The 27,943-nt window shown below is 37.1% G+C and overlaps 3 protein-coding genes across 3 annotated transcripts in view; 1 reads left to right on the top strand and 2 right to left on the bottom strand.

The window, feature by feature from the left end:
* The window catches only part of LOC115223190 (cullin-5), a 36,002-nt gene extending 35,711 nt beyond the window's left edge, over nucleotides 1-291 (bottom strand). Inside the window, exon 1 of the mRNA XM_029793638.2 lies at nucleotides 154-291. Coding sequence (XP_029649498.1) covers nucleotides 154-168 — 15 coding nt within the window. The 5' untranslated portion in view covers nucleotides 169-291. The remainder of the gene's footprint in view (nucleotides 1-153) is intronic.
* LOC115223191 (prefoldin subunit 3) lies at nucleotides 141-18,707 on the top strand. The gene is made up of 6 exons (XM_029793639.2): nucleotides 141-273; nucleotides 11,452-11,579; nucleotides 13,713-13,779; nucleotides 15,469-15,567; nucleotides 16,903-17,041; nucleotides 18,251-18,707. The coding sequence occupies exons 1-6, from the start codon at nucleotides 211-213 to the stop codon at nucleotides 18,313-18,315; spliced, it is 561 nt and encodes a 186-aa protein (XP_029649499.1). The 5' UTR covers nucleotides 141-210; the 3' UTR covers nucleotides 18,316-18,707.
* Nucleotides 18,708-26,836: 8,129 nt separating this feature from the next.
* LOC115223197 (DNA polymerase lambda-like) overlaps nucleotides 26,837-27,943 on the bottom strand; it is a 2,893-nt gene continuing 1,786 nt past the window's right edge. The window contains exon 1 of the mRNA XM_029793654.2: nucleotides 26,837-27,943. This exon is cut by the window's right edge and continues 1,786 nt beyond it. The gene's annotated coding sequence lies outside the window, so the exon portion shown is untranslated.

Here is a 27,943-nt window from a genome sequence, read left to right as displayed (position 1 = left end):
GCAGTTTTAAGATAAAATTTAAATTAAAAATAGCTAGATAAAAACAGAATTAAGCATCGCGATTGGCAGAGAGAAATAGGGCAGGAATTGAAAGGAATAAACAGGTAAAATGTCCGACAAGAATGTGGAAGAGGCGAAGATCATTGGACTCACCTTTAACATCGCCATATTGTTTCTCGAGAGAATCTCGCGAGATCTGAGCAAAGAAGCATGGCGGCCGACAAGGCGGACGAAGAGCAGAACCACAGCGGAATCCCGAAGGCAGATTTTGTGGTAGGTTCAGACAATTTCCAACACAGCAAAACCATCCTTATCTCCAGTTTTGATTACACTTGAGTCTTTCGAATGCAGTAATTGCTTACTGCTTTGTAAATATGTAATATTTTTTCCCGTTTTATTTCAAGATAAAAAGGAGGAACTAAAAAGAGAGAAAATAAGAAGATAATTTGTCTCTCGCAGCTTCTATCGATTATTTCATGTAATGATTGCCATTCTCGCTTAATAATATTTCCCTCTTGATCATTTCGATATTTTCTGAGTAATCGTAAGAAAATAATTATCAAAGATGATTAAACACTTCCAGGGAACTCAATCAAGTCAAACGATGATAATTAAAGCATAGAAAAATGTTTTAAGAAATGTTTTACACGAAGATAAATCAGACAAACCCGAATAAGTTTATTATGTAAATTTTTATTGATCTGCCATAAAAGGAATATTTATTTCAGATTGACTCTTCTCCCTTCCATGAGGAAACCACAAGAAACATTTCCCACCGATTAACATTGAAGCATTTTCCCAATTCTGCTCTTGACGCTTGTTGAGGAATCTTCTTGGCTTCCACTCTTTTCCTTCAATAGAAATGTTGACAAAGTTTAAATATAAAATTTTAGCATCGATCCCTTAATTATTCCTTCTGTCTCCACGAGAATTTAAGCCGATACCGTTTTCAGTTGATTAAACATTTTTTCCTAATTTGATGATGATTAATATTTCAGGTTCTGAACGTCGAAGCTATTTTCACTTTTCCATCGGTTTTAATTCTTGTTTAATTTTTCCCAGATTTTATTTATAGAATTTTGTTACCTTTCCATCTTTCATAATTTTTTTTTCTATTCACAAATAGATTGAAATAATATATATTAAAATAATGTTCACCTTCACATAACTTACGATACATTTTTAATTCCTCTCTTTGGTTTTAATTCGTTAGATTCGCATAGATTTTTATCGGTTCATACTCAAGATTCGTTTATACCATATATATCCTCTGTAAAGAAAATTTGATTCAAAAACAAGTATTTTTAATGAAAGTTATGGGAAAGCAAAGTCTCGTGGGGTGGATGGAGGCCCACTTCTATATTTATCTTTTAAAAAATCGAATTCTTTAACGTTAAAACATTCAGATTTTTGCTTTCTGTTCTCTGGAGGCTTCTATAATGGCAGAAAGAGAGTTTATGTGCCTAAGATTTCTAAGTTTTTTTCTCTCTCTCTGGGTGAAAAATGGGGTACTATTTAAGAAGAGTGGCCCCTTCGCGCGCACCCGCACCAGTCAGTAGATTAGTCAGCACCCGCAATAAAAGAAAAACCCTTCACATGTATAAATATGTGTAAACTGTAAATTAGAGGGGATGGGGTGGATGTATCTATCGAAACAAGCAATCGACTGACTGAATGAATGGAAGTAAAGAAAATTTTGAAATCAAAATAAAATCTTGCTCAAAAGTAGTCATTAAGAAAGAAAAGTGAAAATAATGAAATAAAATGTTATTTACTTAAAAGTTAGTCGTTATTCAAAAGTGAACCATTTTGAAAGATGTTTTGGAATGTTCCAAAAACATCCATCTCCAGTTTTCCCACATTTTTCCCCTCCAGAGAAATTCGTCTAGATGGGATTCAATCATATTTGTGTGTACTTCCATCATACACTTGAATTTATGGTCCAGAAAAGTTTCCATAAATATCTCATGTGATATGACAGGCCTTTGAGAAGCAATAGTGATAATGTTATCAATACATGGGAGCCATAGGGAGTCACCATCTTGTATGTAATCCCTACCAAGTTGGAGGAGTTAGGTACATCGTCGAAACAGACGAATCTTTTATGTGCAAAAGAAAGTATAATAGAGGTAGAAAACCAGAGGAGAGGTGGGTTTTGGGAGAATGGGACAGAGAAGACGACAAAATAGGACTTCTGGGGGTTTGTGAATGGTTGTTCCTCCGAAACTCTGCCCCCCCCCTTATCAGAAAGTATATAAAATCAGGAACGATTATCAATTCTGATTGTTGGTGTGGATACAATGGAATAGTCGAAATAGATATTGAACCACGATATTCCCATTTCAAAGTGAACCATAGAGAAAACTTTGTGGATCCAGGAACTGATGTGCAGACCAACTCTGTTGAATGTTACTGGGAAAATGCGAAAAGCAGATTCAAGAGTATGATGGAATCCCGTTGAGACGAGTTTCTTTGGAGGAGAAAAATATGGGAAGACTGGAGATGAAGGTTTTCGGAACATTCTAAAACATCTTTCAGAATGATTCACTTTTATTCTCACTTTTCTTAATGTCTGCTTTTGAGTAACATTTTATTTCAATTTCAAAATTTGTTTTATTAGATAAATAGATAGATAAATTCCCCCTCCCCTCCGATTTACAGTTTACACATATTTATACATGTGAAGGGTTTTTTTATTTTTATTGCAGGTACTGACTGGCGCATGTCTGACCGGTGTGCGCATCAGGTCCACTCTTCTTAAGTAATACCCAAAATGGATATGAAAGGGAAGAGTATACATGTTTTGGTGATCTTTTGTTTCAACTCGAAACAGAGACCGTGTGGCAGCCCACGGTTTTTCATATGATCGTTTTATTATTATTCGTTAATTGAAATTCTGGTTTTTCTTTCAGTCCTATGCTTTTTCTATGCATTATCCATTGGTTCTTGACCGGGGTCCATGCAACAAAATACTAAATTGGGAATCCACAATAGTACTTTAAAAAGGTCCATGAAAAATGTTGCTTTAGACGTAGGTATTGGTACATCTTGCAAGAAACAGCAAGGTTTCTTTCTCTAACATTTTACATAGTTTTAACCTACACAAGTTCGTGTATGGAAAAAAAGGAATTTTGAAAGATGTTTCTATAAAACTAGTTGAATTATTATGAGGGTCCACCAGAATAAAATAATAACTAAAGGTGTCCATAGATTAAGAATGTTTGAGAACCCTTTTATTATAGAATAATCCCCTATATAACTTTTGTTATTTTTGAATTCCTGTCATTTGAAACCTCAGTTGTCACCTGTATTGTAGGAATTTCTATTTTTATATTTCAAGTCCTTCTCTTGTACTCTTATCTCTCTTTTTTCAAACTTGGGTTTGTGCCAAGACCGTTATGCGGTTTCAGTGTGCAGTTAAAACTCTTTGACTTCTTTTTCACTGCAAATGACTTTGGCACGCCATACTTTCTCCCTCGCTCCACCCTTTCTTTCAATCATAAAGCCAAAACATCGTGCAGAATTCAGATATGTACTTTTATATTGAGTTCAAATCCCAACTAGAAAATATTGATCTCAGAGGAACAAAGCAAATACAAGTATTTGCTTTATTCTTCTGAGATTGGTAAAAAGTACAAGCAGTTGATTTAAGTCAGCTATATACCTTCCCCATTTATTTGTAACCAAGCACCTAAATTAGAAGTCTTCAGAGGCGATCCTTGGGAGACAGATGTGCCAAAACTAACTGAACAGTGAAAAACAGTCGCATACTCTTCTTTTGTGTCCACCAGCGATTTGAACAATGAAACACACACTCACACATACATGTTTTATGTTTTCACAAATCGCTTTTATGTATTTTTTGTATATCTTTATGTGCATGTATACATTTTTGTATATGTATACATTTTTGTATATGTATAGGTTTGTGTGAGCTGAAAAAAAAATTTAATTTTACAGAAATTACCAAACAGTTTTGTGAGACCATCTTCAAAAGATGTCTGTCTCCAAATGCCTGTATGAATAGCATATCTATAAAATGTGAGAGGTAGAAGTGTATTTAAATTTACAAATGGAAAGGATCATTTTTGTTTCACTCACAGCTTTTGAAATCTTAAAAATCAAGTGAAAATTTTCTAATTTGGTATATTAATGTACATTTTTCACACTGAATCTGATTTTGTTATCCACTTGTTCCAGAAAAGTTTTAGTAAAATGCTACAGAGGTTTAGTTCTATTATTTTTACTCAAACAAAATACAGGATTTGGAAGCTGGCATTTTGTGCATGATAACTGTCTATGACAACATTAGACAAAACATCATGACAATGGAAGTTTTAATGAATAAAGCCATATGAAATGTTGGAACAGGCATGTAAGCAATATACAAAGTAAAATCCTCAAGGAAATGGTTTTTTGGGGTTTTTTTCCAAAAAAATTACACATAAAAAGCAAACTGTTGCTCAGTTCATGTAAACAATTCATTTTTTGTAACAAAAATCCAAAATCGAAAGTTTGAGTCACACCACATAATCTCATAGAGATACAAGTTAACCATGGAATGGTGGGGCGTACAGTGTCATTTTGTCATTTACATTTCCCTCATTTTACACAGATCCATCAATGTGCTTTCCACTTGTTGCATATGGGTACCACCTTTCAAGTTAACAAACCCAGCTCTGTGGTTCATTGTTCTGTGTCAAAACTTATAACCATCAATTTCAGGAATGTGAGAGTAGGCCCACCACAAGTCACTGAAAATAGTGGTTCCTGTAAGAACCAATTGATGTATGCATTCCTCAAGTGTGTCACAGTCCCAACATGGCACCATATGAAGAAAACTATGTCTGGTCTCACGACACATTCATCCAAAATCTCACTGTTCAGGTAGCACCTTTCTTTGGTTGTATTTACATGTTGCAAAGACTTTTTCATTTATCTCAACAACCTTCCCAGGACTACCAATCTGTAATTGGGTTGCAGAGCTGGTCCATTATACATATTTCACAAACCTAGCTATGGTAATCAACAGCTGTGCAGTGGCTCATCCTCGGTTCTTCAGCGCAAAACAGAACAAGTTAATTCCTTGACCTATAAGTAAAGGAAAAGCAGTACAGTCCTAAAAAGAAGGGTGCCACCTTCCAACCTTGTATCTTTTCTGACAGACACACACACACATGTTGCCTCCTTTGCAGGAGCACTGCCAGATTTAATGTTCCCATGAAGCAATCTCTTCTGTCTTTTTGTGCATGATTTTCTCTGAGGGATAACACCCTTCCCTTGCAAGTAAGACACTGCATCATCCTCGCTTTACAATTTCTCCATCACATTGAAAAGGTTAAACAAGTTGGCCATGGCCAGACTTCTATTTAGGTTGAAATGGTTCAGGGAAAACTCAAGCATCTGTTTCTCAAAATAAAAAAAAAATTAAAAAATGGTGATAAATGACAAAAACGAGGTGCAACCATTCAGAAAAGAGATAAAGACAATCCAGCTGATTGGAATTTTCAAGCAGGCTACCTTGACCTGTTGTTATGGGAAAAGGTACCAGTTATGTCTGTTGCTTTTGGATAAAATTATCCAAAATTTGCAAACTTTAAAAGCGATTAACTTTTATTTATTAATATATAGCAGAAATGAATTTCGTTTCCACATTTATTCTCTGACTTGTTTCAATCATTAAACTGCGGCCATACAGGGTTTTTAGTTGAAGAAATCGACTCCAGGACTTATTCTTTGTAAGCCTAGTCCTGCTCTCTTTGGTTGAACCACGAAGTTACAGGGGTATAAACACCAGCATCAGTTGTCAAGTGATGGCGGGGAGGGGGGGCTGATACACACACATGACAGGCTTCTTTCAGTTTCCGTCTGCCAAATCCACTGGAACCATGTGGTTGAGAAGCAGGCTTCTTACCACAGCCACGCCTGTGCATACAAAGCTGCATCAATACACTAAATTTGAAAAGAATTGGAAACTGAGTGAAGCAAAAGATCCAATGGGAGTCGGGGGGGGGGGGGAATCCAGATATACTTCAACTTGTGTTATTCATTTCAAGGTAGGCCAAATCCTTTATTAAAACAGATATAAGCTAATAAATATTTTATAATGATTTTTCATGTTGCATCATTTTTCACGTTGTCAGATGTTTCAGAACCAATTACTATGTAAGTTGAGATATACCTGTACTTAAGTAGATGTGGCAAACTGGTGGAATTGTAGAGCATCCGAAAAGATGCTTTGTGGTTGTTCCAACTCTGCATTCTGAGTTCAAATTGTGTGGTGGCCAACCTTACCTTTCATCTTCCTGGAGTTTATAAAATAAAGTACTAATCAAGTACTTTATTTTATAATCCCCAACTGGCGACTGACTAAACCCCTCCCCTCCAAATTTTTGGCCTTGTATCTAAATAAAAAAATCACTTAACTAAATCACATGCCAGTTTGGTCAGTGAGTGTTCCAGTTGTTTGTTCATTAATAGAACTATTTTGTCACATCATAGAGTGAGTGGCTTAGTATTTTACAGATTGTACCTTTAGCCCTTTTGCCTGGCTGAAATATTCTACCTGTCTTGTGTTTGAAATGACCAGATCCAGCTTCTCACACCTACTCTACAATATCAGTCTGAAATAAACAATTACATCATTGAAATCTTGAAGCTATGAGATAATGCACAAAGCCTGATTTCACAGGAGGCCTGCAATCAGAAAGCCACTACTTTCAAAAACAAACATTGCAAAGCCTTTAGAGTGGAGTAAAAACCTACAGAATTGGTCCCTAGAGCAGTGGAAGAATGTTATTTTCTTGGACAAGTCATCCTTTACTTTATTTCCAACCACCAGCCGAGTATATGTGTGGAGACGGCCAAAAGAAGCATTTGACCCACACTGCCTTCTTCCAATGTTTAACATGGAGGAGGATCTGTGATGAGCTGGGGGGACTATATCTTGGAAATCCACTGGCCCAATGGTTTCTCTTCATGGCAGAATTAATATTTAAGCATTTTATCTGGTCAAATTCATCCTAGGGTTGCAGAACTGTTTCTGAAGGGAAACACAATGTTTCAGGAGGATAATGCACCAATTCACATGGCTAAAGTTGTTACTGAATGACACGAGGAACATTCTAGTGAAGTTGAACATCTTATCTCGTCACCACAGTCCCCAGATTTCAATATTATTGAACATTTATGGTGCATTTTAGAAAAACAAGTAAGGAGCCGATATCCTCCGCCATCACCACTACAAGAACTGGAGACTGTTTAGTTGAAGAATGGACAAAAATTCATTTGGAAACAATTCAAACTTTGTACGAGTCTCTAGCTTGTAGAATTCAAGCTGCAATTACTGCCAAAGGCGGTCCTACCCCATATTAAAATAAATTTTGTTTGAAATTTTAAGGTGTTTGCGTTTTTTTGTCCAAACCCTGTATATATGTGTATGTATATATGTATGTGTATATATATATATATGTATAGATATATATATATATATATATGATATGCTTGAGGAGAGCTGTTGATTCAAGTACAACCAAAATTGTAGCTGTGGCCAGTACTCCCATGCCAGTGGCATGTAAAAAGCACTGTATGAACATGATTGATGCCACGACCGCCTGACTAGCTCTCGTGCCAGTGGTACATAAAAAGCACCATCTGAACATGGTTGATGCCAGTACCCCCTGGCTGGCTCCCATGCCGGTGGCACGTAAAAGGCACTATTCAAATGTGATCGATGCTAGGACCGCCTGATTGGCTCTTATGCTGGTGGCACATAAAGAAAACCCACTACACTCTTGGGGTGGTTGGCGTTAGGAAGGGCATTCAGCTGTAGAAACATTGCCAGGCTGCTGGCTCTCCAGACCTCAGTCAAACCATCCAACCCATGTCAGCATAGAAAATGGATGCTAATGATGATGATGATGATGATGATATATATATATATATATATATATATACACACACACACACACTATAGCTTCAAGCCATCCAAAGGCTTCTGAGTGGATTTGTACTCGGAAACTGAAAGAAGGCTGTTGTATATTTGTGTGTGTCTGTGTTTGTATCCCCACCATCACTTGACAATCGATGTTGCTGTGTTTACTTGTCTGTCACTTAGTGCATCAGCAAAAGACACCAATAGAATAGGTACTAGGCTTAGAAAGAATAAATCCTGTAGTCGATTTTTTTCCAACTAAAGGCGGTGCTCCAGCATGGCTGCAGTCACATGACTGAAACTAGTAAAACAATAAAAAAACTATGACATTTTAATCCCAAGCAATGCTGAGTATCTCTTCTAGTGTGTGTGTATATATAACCCATGCTAGCATGGAAAACGGACGTTAAACGATGATGATGATTATATATATATTATGTGTGTGCATAAATATATTTCTAGATTATTTGCGCATTACTAACTAAACCCACCTCTTACTTGTCTCTTGGTAGAACTTGTTAACCAGCTGCTCGTGTTACCAAACCACTCACAGTTAGTTTTGGATGTCTGTCAACAACTGTTGTTTTGCAGTGAACATTTTTGAAAAAAACAAAAAAAAAATGGATAAGAGCTTTTATCTAACAGGCTGTTTTCTAGAAGGCAAAAATGATATTAACCTTTTCCTCCATAAAACTTTGTATAGCCTCATTTGTGAAACTATAAAATTCCTAACAAGAAAAAATATTTGCCTTAGTCCATCCGAATTATGTTAAATGTCAATGAAATGTGTTACTGATTAAAATTCTTTCAGACTGATTGCTAATTTTGATACTAATTATGTATTTCAAATATGAATATTTCATAATATTTTTATCTTCATTATCCATCCATTCTTCCATAGCATATACATACTCTTGTAGACTTAGCTGTGTCTTTGATACTACATGATAGAGAATTTTACCTCTAATGAAATAAACTCCCTCCCACTAAAAATGCTGGCCTTGTACCAAAATTTGAATTCCTTATTATTTATTAATGAATTAGATAATATTTATTTACTTTTATTTGTTTCTTTCATTTTTTTTTTTTTCTCTTAGTTCAAATTCTTTTGGAATAGACTTTTCATTTTGCAAAGTAGTTACTTGACCCATCACTCTCAAATGTATGGCTTTATGCAAAGGAAAATCATCATCATTTGTCCATTCTACATGCTGGCCATAAGCTGGATGGTGTAACCAGAAGACTGCCAAACTCTACTATTTGCTTTGATATGTTTTCTATGGCTGCTTACCCTTTCTAACACCAACAGAATGTACTGAGTGCTTTTTATATGGCGCCAGCTCCAGTGAAATCATCAAATATTTATGATTTGTGTGTCTTAGGGTGACAAGCTAGCAGAATCATTAGCACGCTGGGTGACATGCTGACCGGCAATTTGTCTGTCTTCACATTCTGAGTCCTAATTCCTCTGAGGTGGACTTTGTTTCTCATCTTTTTGGGTGTCGATAAACTAATTACTAATTGAGGATTGGGATCAATGTAATCGACCCCCTCCCCTTGAACTTGCTGGCCTTGTACCAAAATTTGAATAAGCAGTGACCCAGCATGTGATTATATTCCAATATATATGTGTGTGTGTTTGTGCCTCATTTTGATATGTGGCTTCTTTACCACCATGAAAGCAATGTTGTTTGTTTGTGATCTTCCATGGAAACCTGTCCAGTTGTGGGAGGAAAATATTACCTCACTTGGAAACAAGTAGCAGCTGGAGACTGGAAGGACATCCTGCTGTAAAAAAAAAGAAAAATCTTCCTCAATGAATTCTGTTTGAAGCATTGAAAGGGGTGTTAAAATGATGATTATCATCATCATCATTTTATGTCTGCTGGTATGAGTTGGACTGGTCATTACGGCTCTTGTCTGGGGTTACTGCTGTCCTAAGCTTGGTCAGGAGACCTATATATATATATACATATATATGTGTGTGTGTGTATGTTTGTATATATACACATGGTGTGGTGAATGAATTGTCTAAATTACGCTAAAATGAAAGTAACACTGCCATCTCATTTTAACATATATTTACCAAAATTACATGAAAATATCTTCAACTACTAAAGAGTAAATATTCAATAAAATTGCCATTTGCTTCAACCATGGCCCCCAGGCGTCTCCGGAATCTCCTGCAACTCTTTAGGATGATCTCCTTGTTTCAGTTGGTGAATGCTACTGTAATCTTTGCCTTCAGTTCATCTTTGGTGTTACAAGGAGTTTTGTTGGTCTCTCGCTTAACTGCACCCCAAACATAATAATCAAGGGGGTTGCAGTGTGGCGAGTTAGGTTGCCAGATGCTAGGGGTGATGTCACAGAAATTATCTGACAGCCATGACTGGGTTCTCCTGCTTGTGTGGCAAGGGGCAGAGTCCTTTTGCCAGACAGCAGCCACCCTCTTGACCCAGAGCAGCACAACGTCCCCTAGGCACTTGATGTAGGCCTCCATGTTGAATCTGGCTGTGTGAGATGAATGGAAGCATAACATGACCATCACTAGTGATCACACACACACAGGCCAATGCATTTGCACACACACATACATACCAGTACATGTAACACATCACTCCACATAATGTACTCACTGGGTCACTTACACACACACACACACACACAGGTCCACATATTTTTCAGCAAGCCCATACATACCTACTCTCACACTCACCCCATACATTTTATTCATACATACACACACGCACGAGACCAAATTCATTTGATAGGGGTCACCATTATTATCTCCCTTTTATTCAGCCTCTTCTAAGCTATTCATCATGTTGAACCATTAATCCCTACACATTTTTCTCTCTCTTTTTTTCCCTCTGAATCCTTTTTTTTTTTTTTTTTTTTTTTTTTGAAGAGCAGAGACTCAAAACATAAAAGACTTTTCCATTTTACCTGAGCGTTAAACTAATACACCTGCTTGCTGTTCCTACACCTGTCTTTGCCTCATGTTTTCTGTAATTTTGAACTAATATATATGTCATGCCAAAACATGATGCAGTCCTCCAGCTGACCAGCCCCTATCAAACCATCCAAGCCGTGCTAGAGCATTGCCTAGAAGAATATTAGTCAGATGAATCTGATTGCACACACAAAACTTTGTGGCAGGCAATGATAACTTTCTGAAAAACAAATATTTTTTTTTACCGAAATTTTGCAAAGATAGGTTTCTGACGGAGCAGATTGTGATTAAGTTGATAAAATTTGGTAAAATATGTTTATTGCAAATATACGAGAAGTTTATTCGAGTTACATTACAATTATTGAATGTATGCTATATTTCTTGATATTACCCGTTGTGACAAAAGTATACTTGCCAAGTTATCCATTATATGGTGGGCAACACTTGTTATTCTGTAAACAAGGTAGCTCTCATTGAACAAGCTGGTTATTGTCAAACAACATAGCTTTTGTCGAACAAGGTGGTTGTCTAGTGATTTATTTTGCTCTGTTTTAATTTTGTGCAGGAAGATGTTGAAAACTTCATGAAAAATACTGAGAACAATGAAGCTGCTGAGTCTGTTCTGAAACGATTTGACGAGCAACATTGCAAATACAAATTCATGGATTATAACCTGAATACAAAGAAAGCTCGGTAGGTTGTGTGATTTTGTTTTTGTCTTCTTATGTCTACCGTATCTCCCACTCCCAAGACTGATATTGTTCTACATGTCATGCAATAGGATTGAACCTGATACCACATGGTTGTGAAATGAACCTTCTGACCACACAGCCATACCTGTGCAAAATAAGCATAAATTTGAGACAGAAAAGGGTCTCCTTTTTTCTGTATAACACTGAGGTTTATAATTTATATTATTATTTACATCTTACCTGTTTATCATTTGATTAGCAGAAGGCTAATTTTTATTATAAAAATCACCTCACCATGTATGACATTAGTAGAAAAACCTACCCTGCTAGTACTAACCAACTGATGAATTTTCTTGTGGTGATAAAATAATAGTTAAAATTCAAGAAGTGATTTAGAGTACCTAATTCACCCTATTTATGACAACCTGCTTGAGATTGCCCCTGGTTCTATGATTCATACTTTCCGTTTTAAAGTGATCTTAGTAATTTAGTTTCCATCAAAATTTCATGTTAAATTCCAACCACCAGTTTAATAATTACAAAGTTGTTTTATTAGAATTTCTTATTAATTTTCAAAATTAATTGAAACAAAAGCAGTCTATTTTGACAAGAAATATGGAAACAAAAAGGTTAAAGAGATCTAAATTAAATCTTACCATCAAAAAGTGTATTTAAGCAGAAATATGGTAACAGAAGGGTGAAGGAAGTGGCTGGAATAGCAAGGACACAGTCATCCAACTAATGAGATGCAAGGTCTGTGTCCTGTCTGTAGGTTGTCAGAGTTTTAATGCTTGTATGATTTGGATGGAATTTGTCGAGGCAGATTCTCTGCAGCTGGATGCCCTTCCTCTTGCTAACCCTCACTTGTTTCCAAGTAAGGTATATTTCCATGTGACAGGCATGTTTTCATGGAAGATTGGAAATGATGGGCCCTGCTTATGGCACTTGTTTACAACTGTCACATGATATTAAGACAAGGAGACAGTAACACTCACACATTCATATATACATATATATACAACGGGTTTCTTTTAGTTTCTGTCTACCTAATCCACTCATGAGACTTTGTTCATTAAGGAGGTCTATTCTTAGCTTGATAATCCTATCACATACTCTGAACACCTCAGTCACCTTATCCACCCATTTCTCTGCCAGAAGAATACTTACCCCCATCTAGACCGTCGTTGCTGCTCCCCCAGAAAATCTTGTATCTATGACTCTTACCTCTAAGCAGTCTAGTTGAGGCTCCATTGTCAAAATATTTTGCTGTTATTCAAACATCTACTTTCATGAAATATCAGCTCATATATGTCCAGAACATTTTTGAAAGGTGACAAATGAAAACTGGCAGACAGATTAATGAGCCTGGTCTTATTAGATTTATCTTGTGTAATAGGTGCAGGCTTGGCTGTGTGGTTAACAGGTTTGCTTCCCATCCACATGCTTTCAAGTTCAATCCCACTACACCATGGGCGAGTGTCTTCTGCTGTAGTCCTAGGCTGATCAAAGCCTTGCGAGTGGATTGGTTCAATGGAAACCAAAAGACACTGTTGTATATATGTGTGTGTGTGCATGTTTCCTTGTCTTAACATCACGTGATTGTTGTGAATGGGTGCCATTCATTTCCAATGTTCAAAAGCACATCTGGCTGTGGGGAAATATTCTCTGGCACTCTGTCAGCTACGACGATGTGTATTCCAGTTAATACAATCAACAGAACAGCCTGCTCCTGAAATTAACATGCAAGTGGCTGAGTACTCCACAGACACATACCCGTAACATAGTTCTTAGGAAGATTCAGCATGACACAGAATGCGACAAGGCTGGCCCCTTGTGAATTACAGGTACAATTCATTTTTGCCAGTTGAGTTTATTGGGGCAATATGGAATGAAGTGTCTTGCTCAAGGACACAACGCGTCGCTGGGAATCAAAGTCACAACTTAATTATCGTTAGCTGAATACCCTAACCATTAAGCCACATGCCTTCACTAATCTTGGAAAGAGGAAAAAGGTTGGTAGCATGAAGGGCCTCCAACCATAGAAAATCTGGTTCAATAAACTACATCCAATCATTACAAAGTATGGGAAAGTAGACATTAAAATGATGATGGTTTCACTTATTTATTTTTGCAGGTTGAAGACTCAAATACCAGACATAAAGACGTGCCTCGATATTGTTAAGCATTTACAATCAATAAAGGTTGGTTTATTCTTTAATTCCTCTACTTGTTTCAGGCACCATGTTGAAGGATTTTTATTCAAATGAGTTGGCCCCAATACTTATTTTGCTCCTCTTTTTTCTAAGCCTCTTACTTATTCTCTCCGGTCCATTTTGCTGAACTGCTAAGTTATGGGGTCATAAACACACCAACACCAGTTGTCAAGTGGTGATGGGAGGAGACATACACATGACAAGCTTCTTTCAGTTTCCATCTACCACATCCAATCACAAGGCTTTTGTCAGCCGACGGCTATAGTGGAAGACGTTTGCGCAAGGTGCCCAATGGCTCTGTCGGCAGCATTATTCTAGCACCGTGTTACCTTAGGTCTGGAAGTTACTTTGAACTGGCTGCAGATTCGGTCTGTGCTGCTCAGCAAGGTGTCACATAGGAATTTCCAGTTACCCTCTGCGTCACAAGTCTATGGTTCCTCCTCCCTCTCATCAAATTTCTCAATGAGGATGTCCCTGATATATATATATATATATATATATACCGGAGTAAACACAAAACTGTCCGACGAACGGGAACGGGAGACTCCGAGTAACAGCTTTTGTTAAATTTCTGCTGCTTTTAAATAAAGTATATCATCATCATCATCATCATCATTATTTAGCGTCCGCTTTCCATGCTAGCATGGGTTGGACGGTTCAACTGGGGTCTGGGAAGCCAGAAGGCTGCACCAGGCTCCTGTCTGATCTGACAATGTTTCTATGGCTGGATGGCCTTCCTAACGCCAACCACTCCATGAGTGTAGTGGGTGCTTTTTACGTGCCACCTGCACAGGTGCCAGACGGGGCTGGCAAACGGCCACGGACGGATAGTGCTTTTTACGTGCCACTGGCACGGGGGCCAGGCGAGGCTGGCAACGGCCATGATCGGATAGTGCTTTTTATGTGCCACCGGCACGGGGGCCAGTCGGGGCGGCGCTTGCAACGGCCATGATCGGATGGTTTGCTTACGTGCCACCGGCACTGGTATCACAGCTGCAATTTCCATTGATGTTGATCGACTTCGATTTTGGTTCTGATTTCTGATTTTCACTTGCCTCAATGGGTCTTCACAAGTGGAGTTGGATGGGATACCAGTACTTTGGGCAAATGACTTTGACTATAGCCCTAAGCTGACCAGTGCCTTGTAAGGGAATTTAGCAAACACTGAGAAAAAGGCCATCATGCTCACACATTTCATTCTGTGAAGGGATGTTGTCTAGTGAGTTACTTAGTGACCCCACTAGTACTATGACCACAAAAAGAGCACCAAATACATTGTGTAAAGTGGTTGACATTAGGAAGCGTCACCAAAGCAGATCCTGGAAACCAACACCATCCTGAGGCGAACCAGATTCTGTTTAGCTGTCCAACCTATGCTAGCATGGAACACATGTTCTGTGTGTGTGTGTGTGATGGCCTTCTTTCCGTTTCTCCTATCAAATTCCCTCATAAAGTTTCGGTTCACTCTAGTAGGATACCCTTGCCCAAGGTATTGCACAGTGGTACTGAATCTAAGGCCATATAGTTGAAGAACAAATTGCTTAATTAACTATTCTCAAACTGATCTGCTGGTGTGGTTCTTTTCATTAAGTACATATACTTTAATTTCACTGAAATTTTGCATTAAATGCTATCTTGTCCGTCATTCATTTATTTCATTATTTCTGTTATTTCCAGGATTCCAAAGAGCCATTTGAAACCCAATTTTTACTGTCTGACTTGTTATATGCAAAGGCTAAAATCCCACCAACAGATAAAGTCTGCCTTTGGCTTGGGGTAAATATCTTCTCGTATTTCACACTATGTTTTTATCGGAGCACCAATTCTTTTTCCTTTTTTTACCATTATATACTTTCACATGTGTAAAGCTGTTTCTACACTTGAAACAGTATAGCTTTCTGCTAGAACATACCATCAAGGCATGTACTGGTAGACTTTTCCTTGATCCACATCTGTCCAATGCCATAAGGTTCTGTTTTCTCCCCCATGCACCTACTTCTCATTAACTCCAACAGTGCCTATCCCTATGCAGAAGATATCATCCTTCATTCTTCCGTAACTTCCCGCATCCAAGCATTATCCACTGGCAGCCTGCACACTTTATACCAGTGGTTTTCAACCAGGGACCATATAAGATTTTGTTGTTAAACCTTATGTGCAATAAAATGGTTATACTTCTACAATTCACAAAATATTTTAATTTTTTGGTACAATTCCTACTAATTTATATATATATATATATATATATATATATATATATATATAATATTAGGGAGTATAACTCCAATCTTGCAGTGAAAAATTCAATTTAGCAATAAATCAAATTTCACAATATAAGTATATAATATATATAAATTAGAGAAAAACCTCTGTGTAATTCAAACAATGATAGACATAAACCAAATCATAAAGAAAAAATAAAATATATTATAAAACATATAACTAGATCACAAAAATTACAAAAAAATGAATAAACAATATATAATAAGTAAATAATAATAATATAAAAATCTATTTGATTATTTATTTAACTATTATTGTTATGGTTGTTGTCCTGAGGAGTGTTTTTCGATTAAATTTAAATTTAATTGTAATTCAAATTGAAGTTATAGCCATGAAACGTATGTAGTCTTTTTACTTATATATTGTTTATTCATTTTTTTGTGATCTAGTTATATGTTTTACTAGCAAAGTTACCCGGCGTTGCCCGTGTTACATGCAATTGAAGAATTAGACTTTTCTGTTATATTTTCTGTAATGAACTGGAATATCTTTGTTTCGAGTTTCATCAAAATTGCAGATGAGGGTTATTTCCCTCTTTACACACCCTAAAAAAAATTGTTGAATTGTTGAGAATCTTTTTAATTTGGGTTTTATATCTATTGTTTGAATTTCTTTGAAATGGGAAAAATATGTTCACTGGGTTTGTAAAAGAGAGCAAAGCTACAGGAAACCAAAAGACGAATGATCACAATAAGCAGTCAGCTACCCTCCCCAGTATATTTCAAGAGAAATATGATGATAAAGAAATGAATTCTGTTCTCCATTGTAATTATCTTTGCAGCCAATTAACATCTTTCTTGTTTCCTTCTCGATGTTTTCCTTTTGCAGGCAAATGTGATGCTGGAGTATAGTCTGGACGATGCACAAGCCTTGTTGGAGAAGAATTTGTCTATGGCTAATAATAGCTTAAATCAACTGGAAGAAGATCTTAGCTTTTTAAGAGACCAGATCACCACTCTAGAAGTTAGTATCCTTTGCCATGAGAATCATAAAATATGGTCCCATAATTTCAATTTACTTCTTTTTTTTTTGTTTGTTTGTTTCATTTAGATATCAGTTAAATTTCATGAAATCCTAAGCTCAGTAGAGCCAGTATCTTAACTCTGGCCCCTAGCGAAATGCCTCTGAAGCCAACATTGTCTTTCAGAGAAGACCCACCCCACCACAACATAATTGAGATCTTAATACCAAGGTCCCACGTATTAGCATTGGTATGGGTGCTGGTGCCATGTTAAAAGTGCCCAGGATACTCTATGGAGGGATTGGTATGAGTGGGGAAAGATTTTGGTTTCATTGCAACTCCCACTTCCCTTTTTTGCCCAATCTGTTTTCCTATATGTTTCAGTGATGCCATTGCTTAGTAAATTTTCCACTTTTAGTTTTATATTTTCAATGTGAAACAGGAAAAAAGCAACAGGCTCGCTGATGCTATTTTTGGCCTCAGATTGATACTTTTTTAAATTTTTAGTCTTGCTGCAGACAACACAAACCCTAATGCTGGGGCCACAATAAAATACACCCTATGCACTCTGTTAAGTTGTGTGTTTGAAGGAACAGAAACGATGTAGAGAAGACTGTTAGGGGAAAAGCAACTTCATTAGTGCTGGTATCATGATAAAATGAACCCAGTAGACTTTGTAAAGTGGTTGGCAAACAAGGACAGTGTAAAGAACATTGTTTTAGCCTTGGTGGGATATGAACACCTTTCATCTGTTGGTACTTTGATAAAATGCAACCTGTATTTGTAAAGTTGTTAGTGACTGGAAGAGCACTCAGCCATAGAAACCAAAAATGTGAGCAAGGCTCTCAACCCATTTAGGAGGACAGTAACTCTGAACAAGAGCATTTTTATTTTACTGGTGCTGGTGCCATGTAAAAGCACCCAGTACACTCTGTAGAGTGGTTGGTGTTAGATACGGCATCCATATGTAGAAACCAAGGCAAAACAGACTGGGGAAGCTGGTGCGGCCCTTGATCTTGCCAGCTCCTGTCAACCCATACCAGCATGGAAAACAGGTGTTGAATGATGATTGTGGTGATGGTTATTATTGATAAACATTGCTTATTATTTCATGTAAAATGTTTCCAGTTGATGTGTTTTTGATTTTGAGTTGTATTTAAATCTATGAATTGCTTCTTTTCTGTGTGTTTTTTTTCCTTAAAAAGTTCTTTACAGATATGGCTCGTGTTTATAATTGGGATGTAAAAAGACGACAAAGTAACAAAGAGATAAAGACTTAATACCAGGCATGGTGTTTCTGATGTGTCTTGATTTTGCTTCTGTTTTTGAGCCTGTCTCCTCTTTCCTCTTCTCAATGTGTTTTCTTGTACTGATAAGTGATACGGTCCCCTCAGACATGTTGAAAGCTCAAAACAAGTGACATATATATATACATACATGCATATACATACATACATACATGCATACATACATACATACATATCATATAATGATAAAGGCTTTTGGAATGGAAATATTGAGTCTGACGGATTGACCCTTTGAAATATCGCAGGTGAAAAAAAACTTACTGGCAAAGTCATTTTTGTCTATTTAAGCACCACATATGGAAATATCAATGTGTAGATGGAATGTTAGACATATATAAATGAATAAATAAATAAATATCTTGTGATAATGTGTTGCTTTTTCCAATAATTTTCCTTTTTTTACAGTTAAAAATGAATTAAAACTTTATTTACTAATATACACTTTAAAAAGCTGAAAAGAAAAATGGAGAAAAAATGGATGAGGACAAAGCAGCCGAAGATGGAAGGGGAGGGGCAAAGGGCCACATATCCCAGAACGAGAGGGGCCCTCATCTGTGCACTGTGGTAATGACCACGATATCATTGCCACAGAGAATAGCCAACGACATTCGCTGTGGCCATTCCACCTCATGGAGTTCATTTCTCCAATGGGGCGATGCTATTCCTGTTTTGCAGAGGAAATCAGTGGTACAGCATCCCAGAACACCTGGCACCAATTGATAGCAGCCAGCCAGGTGCCTGTGATTATTGGTCTTTCTCTCCTCCTCCACATTATGGACAGCAAAACCAGAGTTTTCAACAGATACCACAAGGTTGGAACCAGAGAATGTGTCAATGCATGTCGTGTTCCAGATTAGGGATCTGCACCTCTCAAATAGGAAGAGGGTTATCCCATCAGGGTGCTTACCATTCCTATGATTTGAGTCAGGAAACCAACTGTATCAAGGCCCCTTCTGATTATGTTATTTCAAAATTGGTGGAAGCTGAAGAGGGAATACAACTCATGTGCCAATTCACTTCTTTGAATTTTCTTGAAAGGCAAAACAGTATGCATGTCAGATTTATTTCCCAATTCCATAGATGGGCAGAGGTGTGACTGTAGTAAGTAGTTTACTTCTCAACTACATAGTTTCACGTTCAGTGCGTGTTACCTTGAACAAGTGTCTTCTACTATAAGCCCAGTCCAACCAAAGCTTTGTGGGTGGATTTGGTAGATGAGACTCAAAGAGTCCCATCATGTGTGTGTCTATGTATTACATCTTATATTTTTGGTTTCAGTTATTAGACTACAAACATGCTAGGACATGGCCTTGAAAAATTTTTAGTTCAATGAATCAACCCCAATACTTTTCTCTTAAGCCTGGTACTTATTATGTCAATCTCTCTTGCTGAACTGCTAAGTTACAGGGATGTAAACACATCAACACTGGTTGTCAAGTAGTGACGGGGGACAGATGCACACACACACACATATACAGATACATACACCGCAGACTTCTTTTTGTTTCCGTCTACCACATCCACTCACAAGGCTTTGGTTGGCCTGAGACTATAGTAGAAGACACTTGCCCAAGGTGCTACACAATGGGGCTGAACCTGGAACCATGTGGTTGGGAATCAGTTATGTTACCACAATCACATTGACTTGTTATTAAATAATACAATATATGTAACTGCTAGCAAATGTGTTGAATGCTACTTTTGTTTGTCCACTCATTGCTATATATGGTGTGTGTTGTTGTCCTCTTGCCTTGGCATTGTGTGATAGTTGTAGACTTGTAAACAAGTGTCACCATCATGCAAGCAATATCCCTCATTTCTAATCTAAGAACATCTGGTCATGTTACCTTACTTGGAAATGGTGGAGGTTGTCAACAGCAAAAGCATCCAGCTGTAGAAAATCCTCCTTGACAAATTCTGTCTCACCCAAGCAAGCATGGAAGGGGGCAGGATGTTAATCAGTGATGTGGTTTTGTACTTTGGTGTATATAATGTACTACTAGCAAAATAAAATGTTGCCTTTTTTTGTTGTTGTATATGCCCAACATTGTTTTATGTGGAAGAGAGAAGATTGTGCTGGTATGGTAACGGGATGCATTTGGACAAGGACAGCTGTGTAAAGAAGTGCTGATCTCTGTGGAGGGAACTTGTGGGAGAGATAGACCCAGACATGGGACAAGGTAGTGAAGTATGATCTTTGGATGTTGAGTTTCACGGAGGCAATGACAAGTGACCAAAACCTTTTGCGATTTGCTGTGCTTGAGAAGACACATCAAGCTAGGTGAAGTCATAGCCATGGCCAGTGCTGGCGAAATGTAAAAGCTACCCTGTACACTGTTGTCTGATTGGCATTGGGGAGGGCATCCAGCCATAGAAAACAGATTGGAATCCGATGTGGCTTACCAGCTTCCGTCAAACTGTTTTACCCATGCTAGCATGAAAAATGGATGTTAAATGATGATGATCAATGCTAATGTAAAAAATATTAGTATAAATAATATACTAGTTTGTTACCTGGATCCAAAAGCATTCTGTTCAAACCCTTGATTGAGCCTACAAATGTACTGCTAGCACCTTTGCACATACATCAAATGGGGTTTGATGAAACGTTCATTAAATCTTTGCTTGCAGGTGGACCATGTTTGCAGTATCTCTCAAAAAGATTCCTAAATGTAACCAGTGAGAAAATTAAGGCAGAAATATTTGTTGATCCTGACATTCATAAACTAATGGGACCCAGATTATGAGAAATCCACGAATGAATCTGAAAAACAGACATGGGTGAGCTTCGAGTGTATTGTCAAAAACCATTTGGGAAATTACAAAGTCATAGTTGGTACTTATGTTGCAAAACTTCAAAAAGCTTGAGTGCAACATGAATGTTAAATGCACTTTCTTCACTCACACCTCAACAATTTCACAGAGAACCTTGGCAATCTAAGTGAAGAGCACAACGAGGGACTTCACCAGGATATTAAAGAAATGGAGGGGAGGTGGTATGTAAGCATGATGACAGATTACTGCTGAACCCTAAAGAGACTGCAAGCGACTACCAAAAGCTGAAAGAAAATGAAGTGTGAAAAGAAGTAAAACTACTTTAAAGCCATTTGCCAAATCTGTATGTGATAGGCAGAAACTAAAAACACATTTGAAATCAGCATTAAAAAATCGTTCAGAAGTAGACAATCCTCATTTACTTCATTTAAAAGATGCAGACTTGTGAATCCAAGGCTAGATTTGCACTCAGAGTGCAAAGGGGCAGAAAACAATTGGTATCACTTTTAGTTGGACGCTCTACTGATTCAAGTAATCCACTATCATTCCTGTTTTGCATGAATATTGACATAACATGGGAGTAAATGCTGAGTGAAGCATTGCGTTTGGTCGTGGGACTCTGGTTCAGGAGTTTCGGGGCTTTGAGAAGTGTAAAACCATCTCTTAGCCATTATTGTTCCCAGTTCTACTCTAACCCAGAGTAACAGCACCTCTCAGGGCTCCAGCAATGGGTCCAGTAGCATGTAAGACCCAAAGCCAGAGTATGTCAAAATGCAGCATGATGGATGTGAACTATTTTGGCAAATGAACTTCTTGAATGATTAGCAAATATCACTAAATACTGAGCATATGAACTGACAACAACCTGTCCACAGCCAAGATCGACCTGTTCATTTAGCAAACTACTGCCATCATCTGTTGTCATGGCATACACAGATGAGATATTTCAGCTAATGAACGACCAGTGTGATTAAAATCCAGGCAAAGCATTCATAGCTCATCACTTGATAGGCTATCATGGAAAGGTTTCATTGGTCTGGGTAAGTTATCCGACCTGGGTGGATTGAAAGAAATATATCTGATGATGATTATATATTGTAGGCACAGGTATGGCTGTGTGGCAAGTTTGCTTCCCCAACACATGGTCCCAGATTCTGTAAAGCATTTTGCCTATCATGCCAATGATACTGCCACCTTCTGTCCTTATATATTAACTGTTCTTTAAGTCTGTCTTATTTTTTGGCCTCGTTATCTTGGTGAAGTTCTACTGTTTGTCTAACCATTTCTTATCAATTCTTTCTTGGCCTGCCTCTGCTACATGTTCTGTGCTGGTTTTACATGTAATACATGGGTGCAGCGAATGGAATTTCTTCCAACTCCTTTCCTACATATGGAGCAGGGCCATTTACTTGACAGAAAGAAAGTTTTGTTTTCTTACTAACAACCACTTTTGCTTTAGCCAGGTTAACTTTAAGGCCCTTTGATTCCAGGTTTTGCTTCCATACCTGGAATTTCTTCTCCAATTCTACTAAAGATTCTGCAATCTTTAGTAGAATTGGAGAAGAAATTCCAGGTATGGAAGCAAAACCTGGAATCAAAGGGCCTTAAAGTTAACCTGGCTAAAGCAAAAGTGGTTGTTAGTAAGAAAACAAAACTTTCTTTCTGTCAAGTAAATGGCCCTGCTCCATATGTAGGAAAGGAGTTGGAAGAAATTCCATTCGCTGCACCCAGTGTAAACTATGGACACATAAGAGGTGCAATGGAATCACAGGTAGATTAACAGATAAAGCCGTCTTTGTATGTGGCAGATGTGCAGGAATAATAAGTACTAAGAGCACACGGGACTTAGATTCTCTGAAATGCCCAGGAGGCTCTCTTGAGGTTGTAGATAGTTTCTGTTACCTAGGTGACCAAATTAGCAATGGTGGAGGATGCTCTGAAAATGTTTCTAGAATAAGAATTGGGTGGAGGAAGTTCAGAGAGCCACTACCTCTGTTGGTAACAAAAGGACTCTCTCTCAGAGTGAAAGGTAGACTGTATGGATCTTGTGAGCAAACAGCTATACTCCATGGTAGTGATATATGAGCTCTGAATGCAGAAGACATGCGTAGACTGGAGTGAAACAAAGGTAGTATACTCCGTTGGATGTGCAACATCAGTGCAAATGTACTGAGAGAAAAGTTGGACATAAGATGTATCAAATTTAGCATACAAGAGAAAAGACTACGTTGGTTTGGACATGTGGGCAGCTGCATAAAGAAATGCCGATCACTGAAAATGGATGGTACCAGTGGAAGAAGGAAACCCAGGAAGACGTAGGATGAAGTAGTGAGGACCAGTCTCAGGGAAGTTGGACCCCATGGAGAAAATGACAATGGGCCAAGATGTCTGGCAATATGAAGTTTCTGAGAAGACCCACCCACATTATATATATATATATATACATATATACATATACATATATATATGTACATACATACATATGTATATATATATGTGTGTATATATATATATATATATATATACACACACACATATACATACATATATATATTAGAAGTTTTGGAGGTGATGTACAGGTATTATATATTAGAAAAAATAAAATACTCTGAGATCTGGATGGTTGTACATTTACAAATTTTTATTGATATGTCACATGTTTTTATAAAACATATAATAGCGCTTGCATCTACTCTAGTAGATTCTTCAGATTTGAATTTTTTGAGGGGATTCATCTCTTTTTATAGTATTATTGCATGTGTAGGGGGAGAGAGAGATATAGGATAGTAAAAGAGGGTGAGGAATGGGGAGAAAGTGAGAGAGTGTGTGTGTGTGTATGTGTTTGAGTGCCTGGGTATCTGAAAGGAGTGTCAATGGAAAAGAGAAGGAAAAAATGTGTTTACATCTATACAGCTGGTCAGTTCTTTCAATAGAAAGTGATGAGTTGATTCTTGGCCTTTAAAAATGGCAAAACCAGATGGCTACTCTAAGCGGGGTCTGGATTTATTATCATCGTAATCATCATTGTCCAGTGAGAGAGAGTGTGTGTGTGTATGTGTGCCTGTGTATCTGAAAGGAGTGTCAATGCAAAAGAGAAGGAAAGGAAAAAGAAAAAAATTGTGTTTACATCTATACAGCTGTTTAATTCTTTCAACAGAAGAATGACAAGTTGGTTAATAAAAGTTATTTTCCAAAAAATTGCCTGGATTTATTATCATCATCCTTGTCCAATGTTTGATTCCCGTGCTGGAATGGATTGGAAAATCTGGATGTAAGATTGCTTCTATTTATGTATATGCACATATGTATAGTACTGTGTGTGTGTGTGTGTTTGTGTATGTTTAATATAAAATTACAGTTTACTTTACAAAATTGGTCCTTCATCCAGTACAAATCATTACAGAAATAGTGATATTTCACCAGTCACAGCTATATATATATATATATATATATATATACACACACACATATACATACATATATATATTAGAAGTTTTGGAGGTGATGTACAGGTATTATATATTAGAAAAAATAAAATACTCTGAGATCTGGATGGTTGTACATTTACAAATTTTTATTGATATGTCACATGTTTTTATAAAACATATAATAGCGCTTGCATCTACTCTAGTAGATTCTTCAGATTTGAATTTTTTGAGGGGATTCATCTCTTTTTATAGTATTATTGCATGTGTAGGGGGAGAGAGAGATATAGGATAGTAAAAGAGGGTGAGGAATGGGGAGAAAGTGAGAGAGTGTGTGTGTGTATGTGTTTGAGTGCCTGGGTATCTGAAAGGAGTGTCAATGGAAAAGAGAAGGAAAAAATGTGTTTACATCTATACAGCTGGTCAGTTCTTTCAATAGAAAGTGATGAGTTGATTCTTGGCCTTTAAAAATGGCAAAACCAGATGGCTACTCTAAGCGGGGTCTGGATTTATTATCATCGTAATCATCATTGTCCAGTGAGAGAGAGTGTGTGTGTGTATGTGTGCCTGTGTATCTGAAAGGAGTGTCAATGCAAAAGAGAAGGAAAGGAAAAAGAAAAAAATTGTGTTTACATCTATACAGCTGTTTAATTCTTTCAACAGAAGAATGACAAGTTGGTTAATAAAAGTTATTTTCCAAAAAATTGCCTGGATTTATTATCATCATCCTTGTCCAATGTTTGATTCCCGTGCTGGAATGGATTGGAAAATCTGGATGTAAGATTGCTTCTATTTATGTATATGCACATATGTATAGTACTGTGTGTGTGTGTGTGTTTGTGTATGTTTAATATAAAATTACAGTTTACTTTACAAAATTGGTCCTTCATCCAGTACAAATCATTACAGAAATAGTGATATTTCACCAGTCACAGCTATATATATATATATACAGCTATATATATATATATATATATACAGCTATATATATATATACAGCTATATATATATATATATATACATATTTTCAAGAGGAATGAAGATAAGAAACAATTCTTTACAAAAATGAAGATATTAGGATGGACAATAATGTACAAGGAAAAGTGTCTTGTGGAGGAACTCAATGAAACAGATATGCATACAAGTTCTTGTACATTGTGAGGACATTATTATACAGACGAAGCTAATAGTTCTTGATGAGTTTATAGGGAAGTTGCTGTGATTTTCATATTTTCAGCCATTCAGTTTGGGAAAGAACTTTGTTATGAAGTATTGTTCCATATTTTTTCTGAAGAAGGTGTCATTCCTTGGGCATTTATAGAAGGGAAAGTTCTTAAATTTTCCTTCTCCACATGGTTCTCAGTAGAATCTTTCGCAGTTCCTCCTGTTGGATACGTTGTCGGTGAATTCTAGCTCATTGACATAAAGAATTTCCAGTTTCGCCTTTATAATTCTCCTTGCATGTGGGACAGATTATGCAGTATATTACGTTCTGCATCTTGCAATTCATGTCTGCATGTACTTTGAATGTGTGACCACTCTTAAATTTTATTTGTTTGTTTCCCTCTATATATTTGGAGATGGGGTTACTGCAGATCCCACAGCTACCATCTCCACACTCTTTTACAAAGAATTTGGTTTTATTCTCTGATGAGAATTTTGCTTTTGTTAGTTGTTTCTTTAGGTTTTTCTCTTGGTATTTCCTGATTTTTATGCAATATTTGTTAAACAGGTTTCCCATTTTGGGGCTTTGTAGGACTATTGGTAAGTTTGAAGGTATAATTTGAAATGTTGGTAACTCCAGGGTTGTGTGTGTTTATGAATGCGATGATGCTTTTTTGGTTTTTCTTTTTTGGAGTTCTGAGTTGTGCGATGTCTAGTTTCATTGCTCTTTGAGATTCCAATTTTTATTAATTTGAGTGGGTATTTCTGTTCTAGTGGGAAGTTTTTAATTTCGTTTAGTCTTATTTGGCATGTTTGTGAGTCGGTCATTATGCTGCATATGCGCCTTGCCATGCTATATGGAATGTTTCTTTTTGTGTGGGATGGGTGGCAGGAGTAGAAATTTAAATATTGGTGTGTGTCGGTTGTTTTGTGGTGGATGTCTGTTGTGACGATGGAGTTGTGTATCCTGATGTTGATGTCTAGGAAGGGAAGTTCGTTGTGGCTGGTATCTATCGGGAAGTTGATAGATGGGTGCAGTGTGTTGAGGATGTTGTGGAATGTTTGTAGATCTTCTGATCTGTTCCAAAAGATGAAACAGTCATCAAGGTAGCATTTCCTCTTTTTCTTGATGTCTTCTCTGAAGTCATGACTTTCCCTATTTCATCGTATAGTTTGTTCTCAAGGTTATCTTTCGGTATGTCTTGTTGTTAAATGAGAATGCGTTTTCTTCGAGTATTAATTGGGTGGCTTTGGTGATAAAGTCTGTTTTGAAGCGTTTATCTATGAGTTCCCTGTATTTTTCTACCCATTGTTTTATCGCTTCCAGACCCAGGGTGTGTGGTATGTGTATAAGTTTGTGACATCGAAGCTTGTCCAGCCACACAACTTCTGAGGATGTCAAACCAACAAGAGAACCTCCACATAGTTGCACAATCAGTTGAAATAGTAGCCAAACCTCCCTTAAATCACCCACTACCATTTTAAAAAAGAACACATACGTTTGATAATGGGGCATTATCTCATTAAAGAGTACATAGGATATATATCTGAAAATAAATCAACTTTGCAATTCCTTTGACCTTCTTTGTCAGGACTGCGCAGGAGATAAACAACTGATGATAATGACAAAGATGAACAAAATCAATGATATTGATTAATGTTGTGTGTGTGATGCCATACGATTGGTTATTGAATTATGAAGAGTCACAAAATTTGGAAAATTCAGTTGAGAAACATCATCTCTTAATTCTTGACTCAAATTAAATCAGGTTTTAGAGTAACCAGGAATCGTTTTGCACATACTTTCAAGCAGTATTTAACACAGCAGTCTGGGTAGTTGGTTTGCTATCCTATCAGGATTATCTGGTAAATCCAAAGGCTTTTGGGAATGATTACTAAAGTGGCAAGTGTTCAAATGTTAACTCGTTTATATTTTTTATACAAATGGTGGTAATCCAAGAAAGGTTTTGGCTTTGTTTTAGCCGTGGGGATAAGTAGCAGACGAGAGATTGCTTTAAGGTTTGCATAGCTGAAGATCCCTCATAAGAAATGAGGCTGCAAAAGTTAATACGTTGCGTAAATTACCCAATTCTGCAGCAATAGATTGTAGATTCGACTATCACTTAGAAATTCCAGGTGGATGTGAAATTTTTCCAAGAATTCTTTGATTTTAATTACATAAATTAATATTTAAAAAATAATCGCATTTATTTCAAGTTAGATAATAGGAGTATTAT

The sequence above is a fragment of the Octopus sinensis genome, linkage group LG22 (genome assembly GCF_006345805.1).
Source record: "Octopus sinensis linkage group LG22, ASM634580v1, whole genome shotgun sequence".
NCBI classification, from domain to species: Eukaryota; Metazoa; Mollusca; class Cephalopoda; order Octopoda; family Octopodidae; genus Octopus; species Octopus sinensis.
The sequence above is the reverse complement of the archived record's forward strand: the minus strand, read 5'-3'. Positions and strand labels throughout refer to the sequence as shown.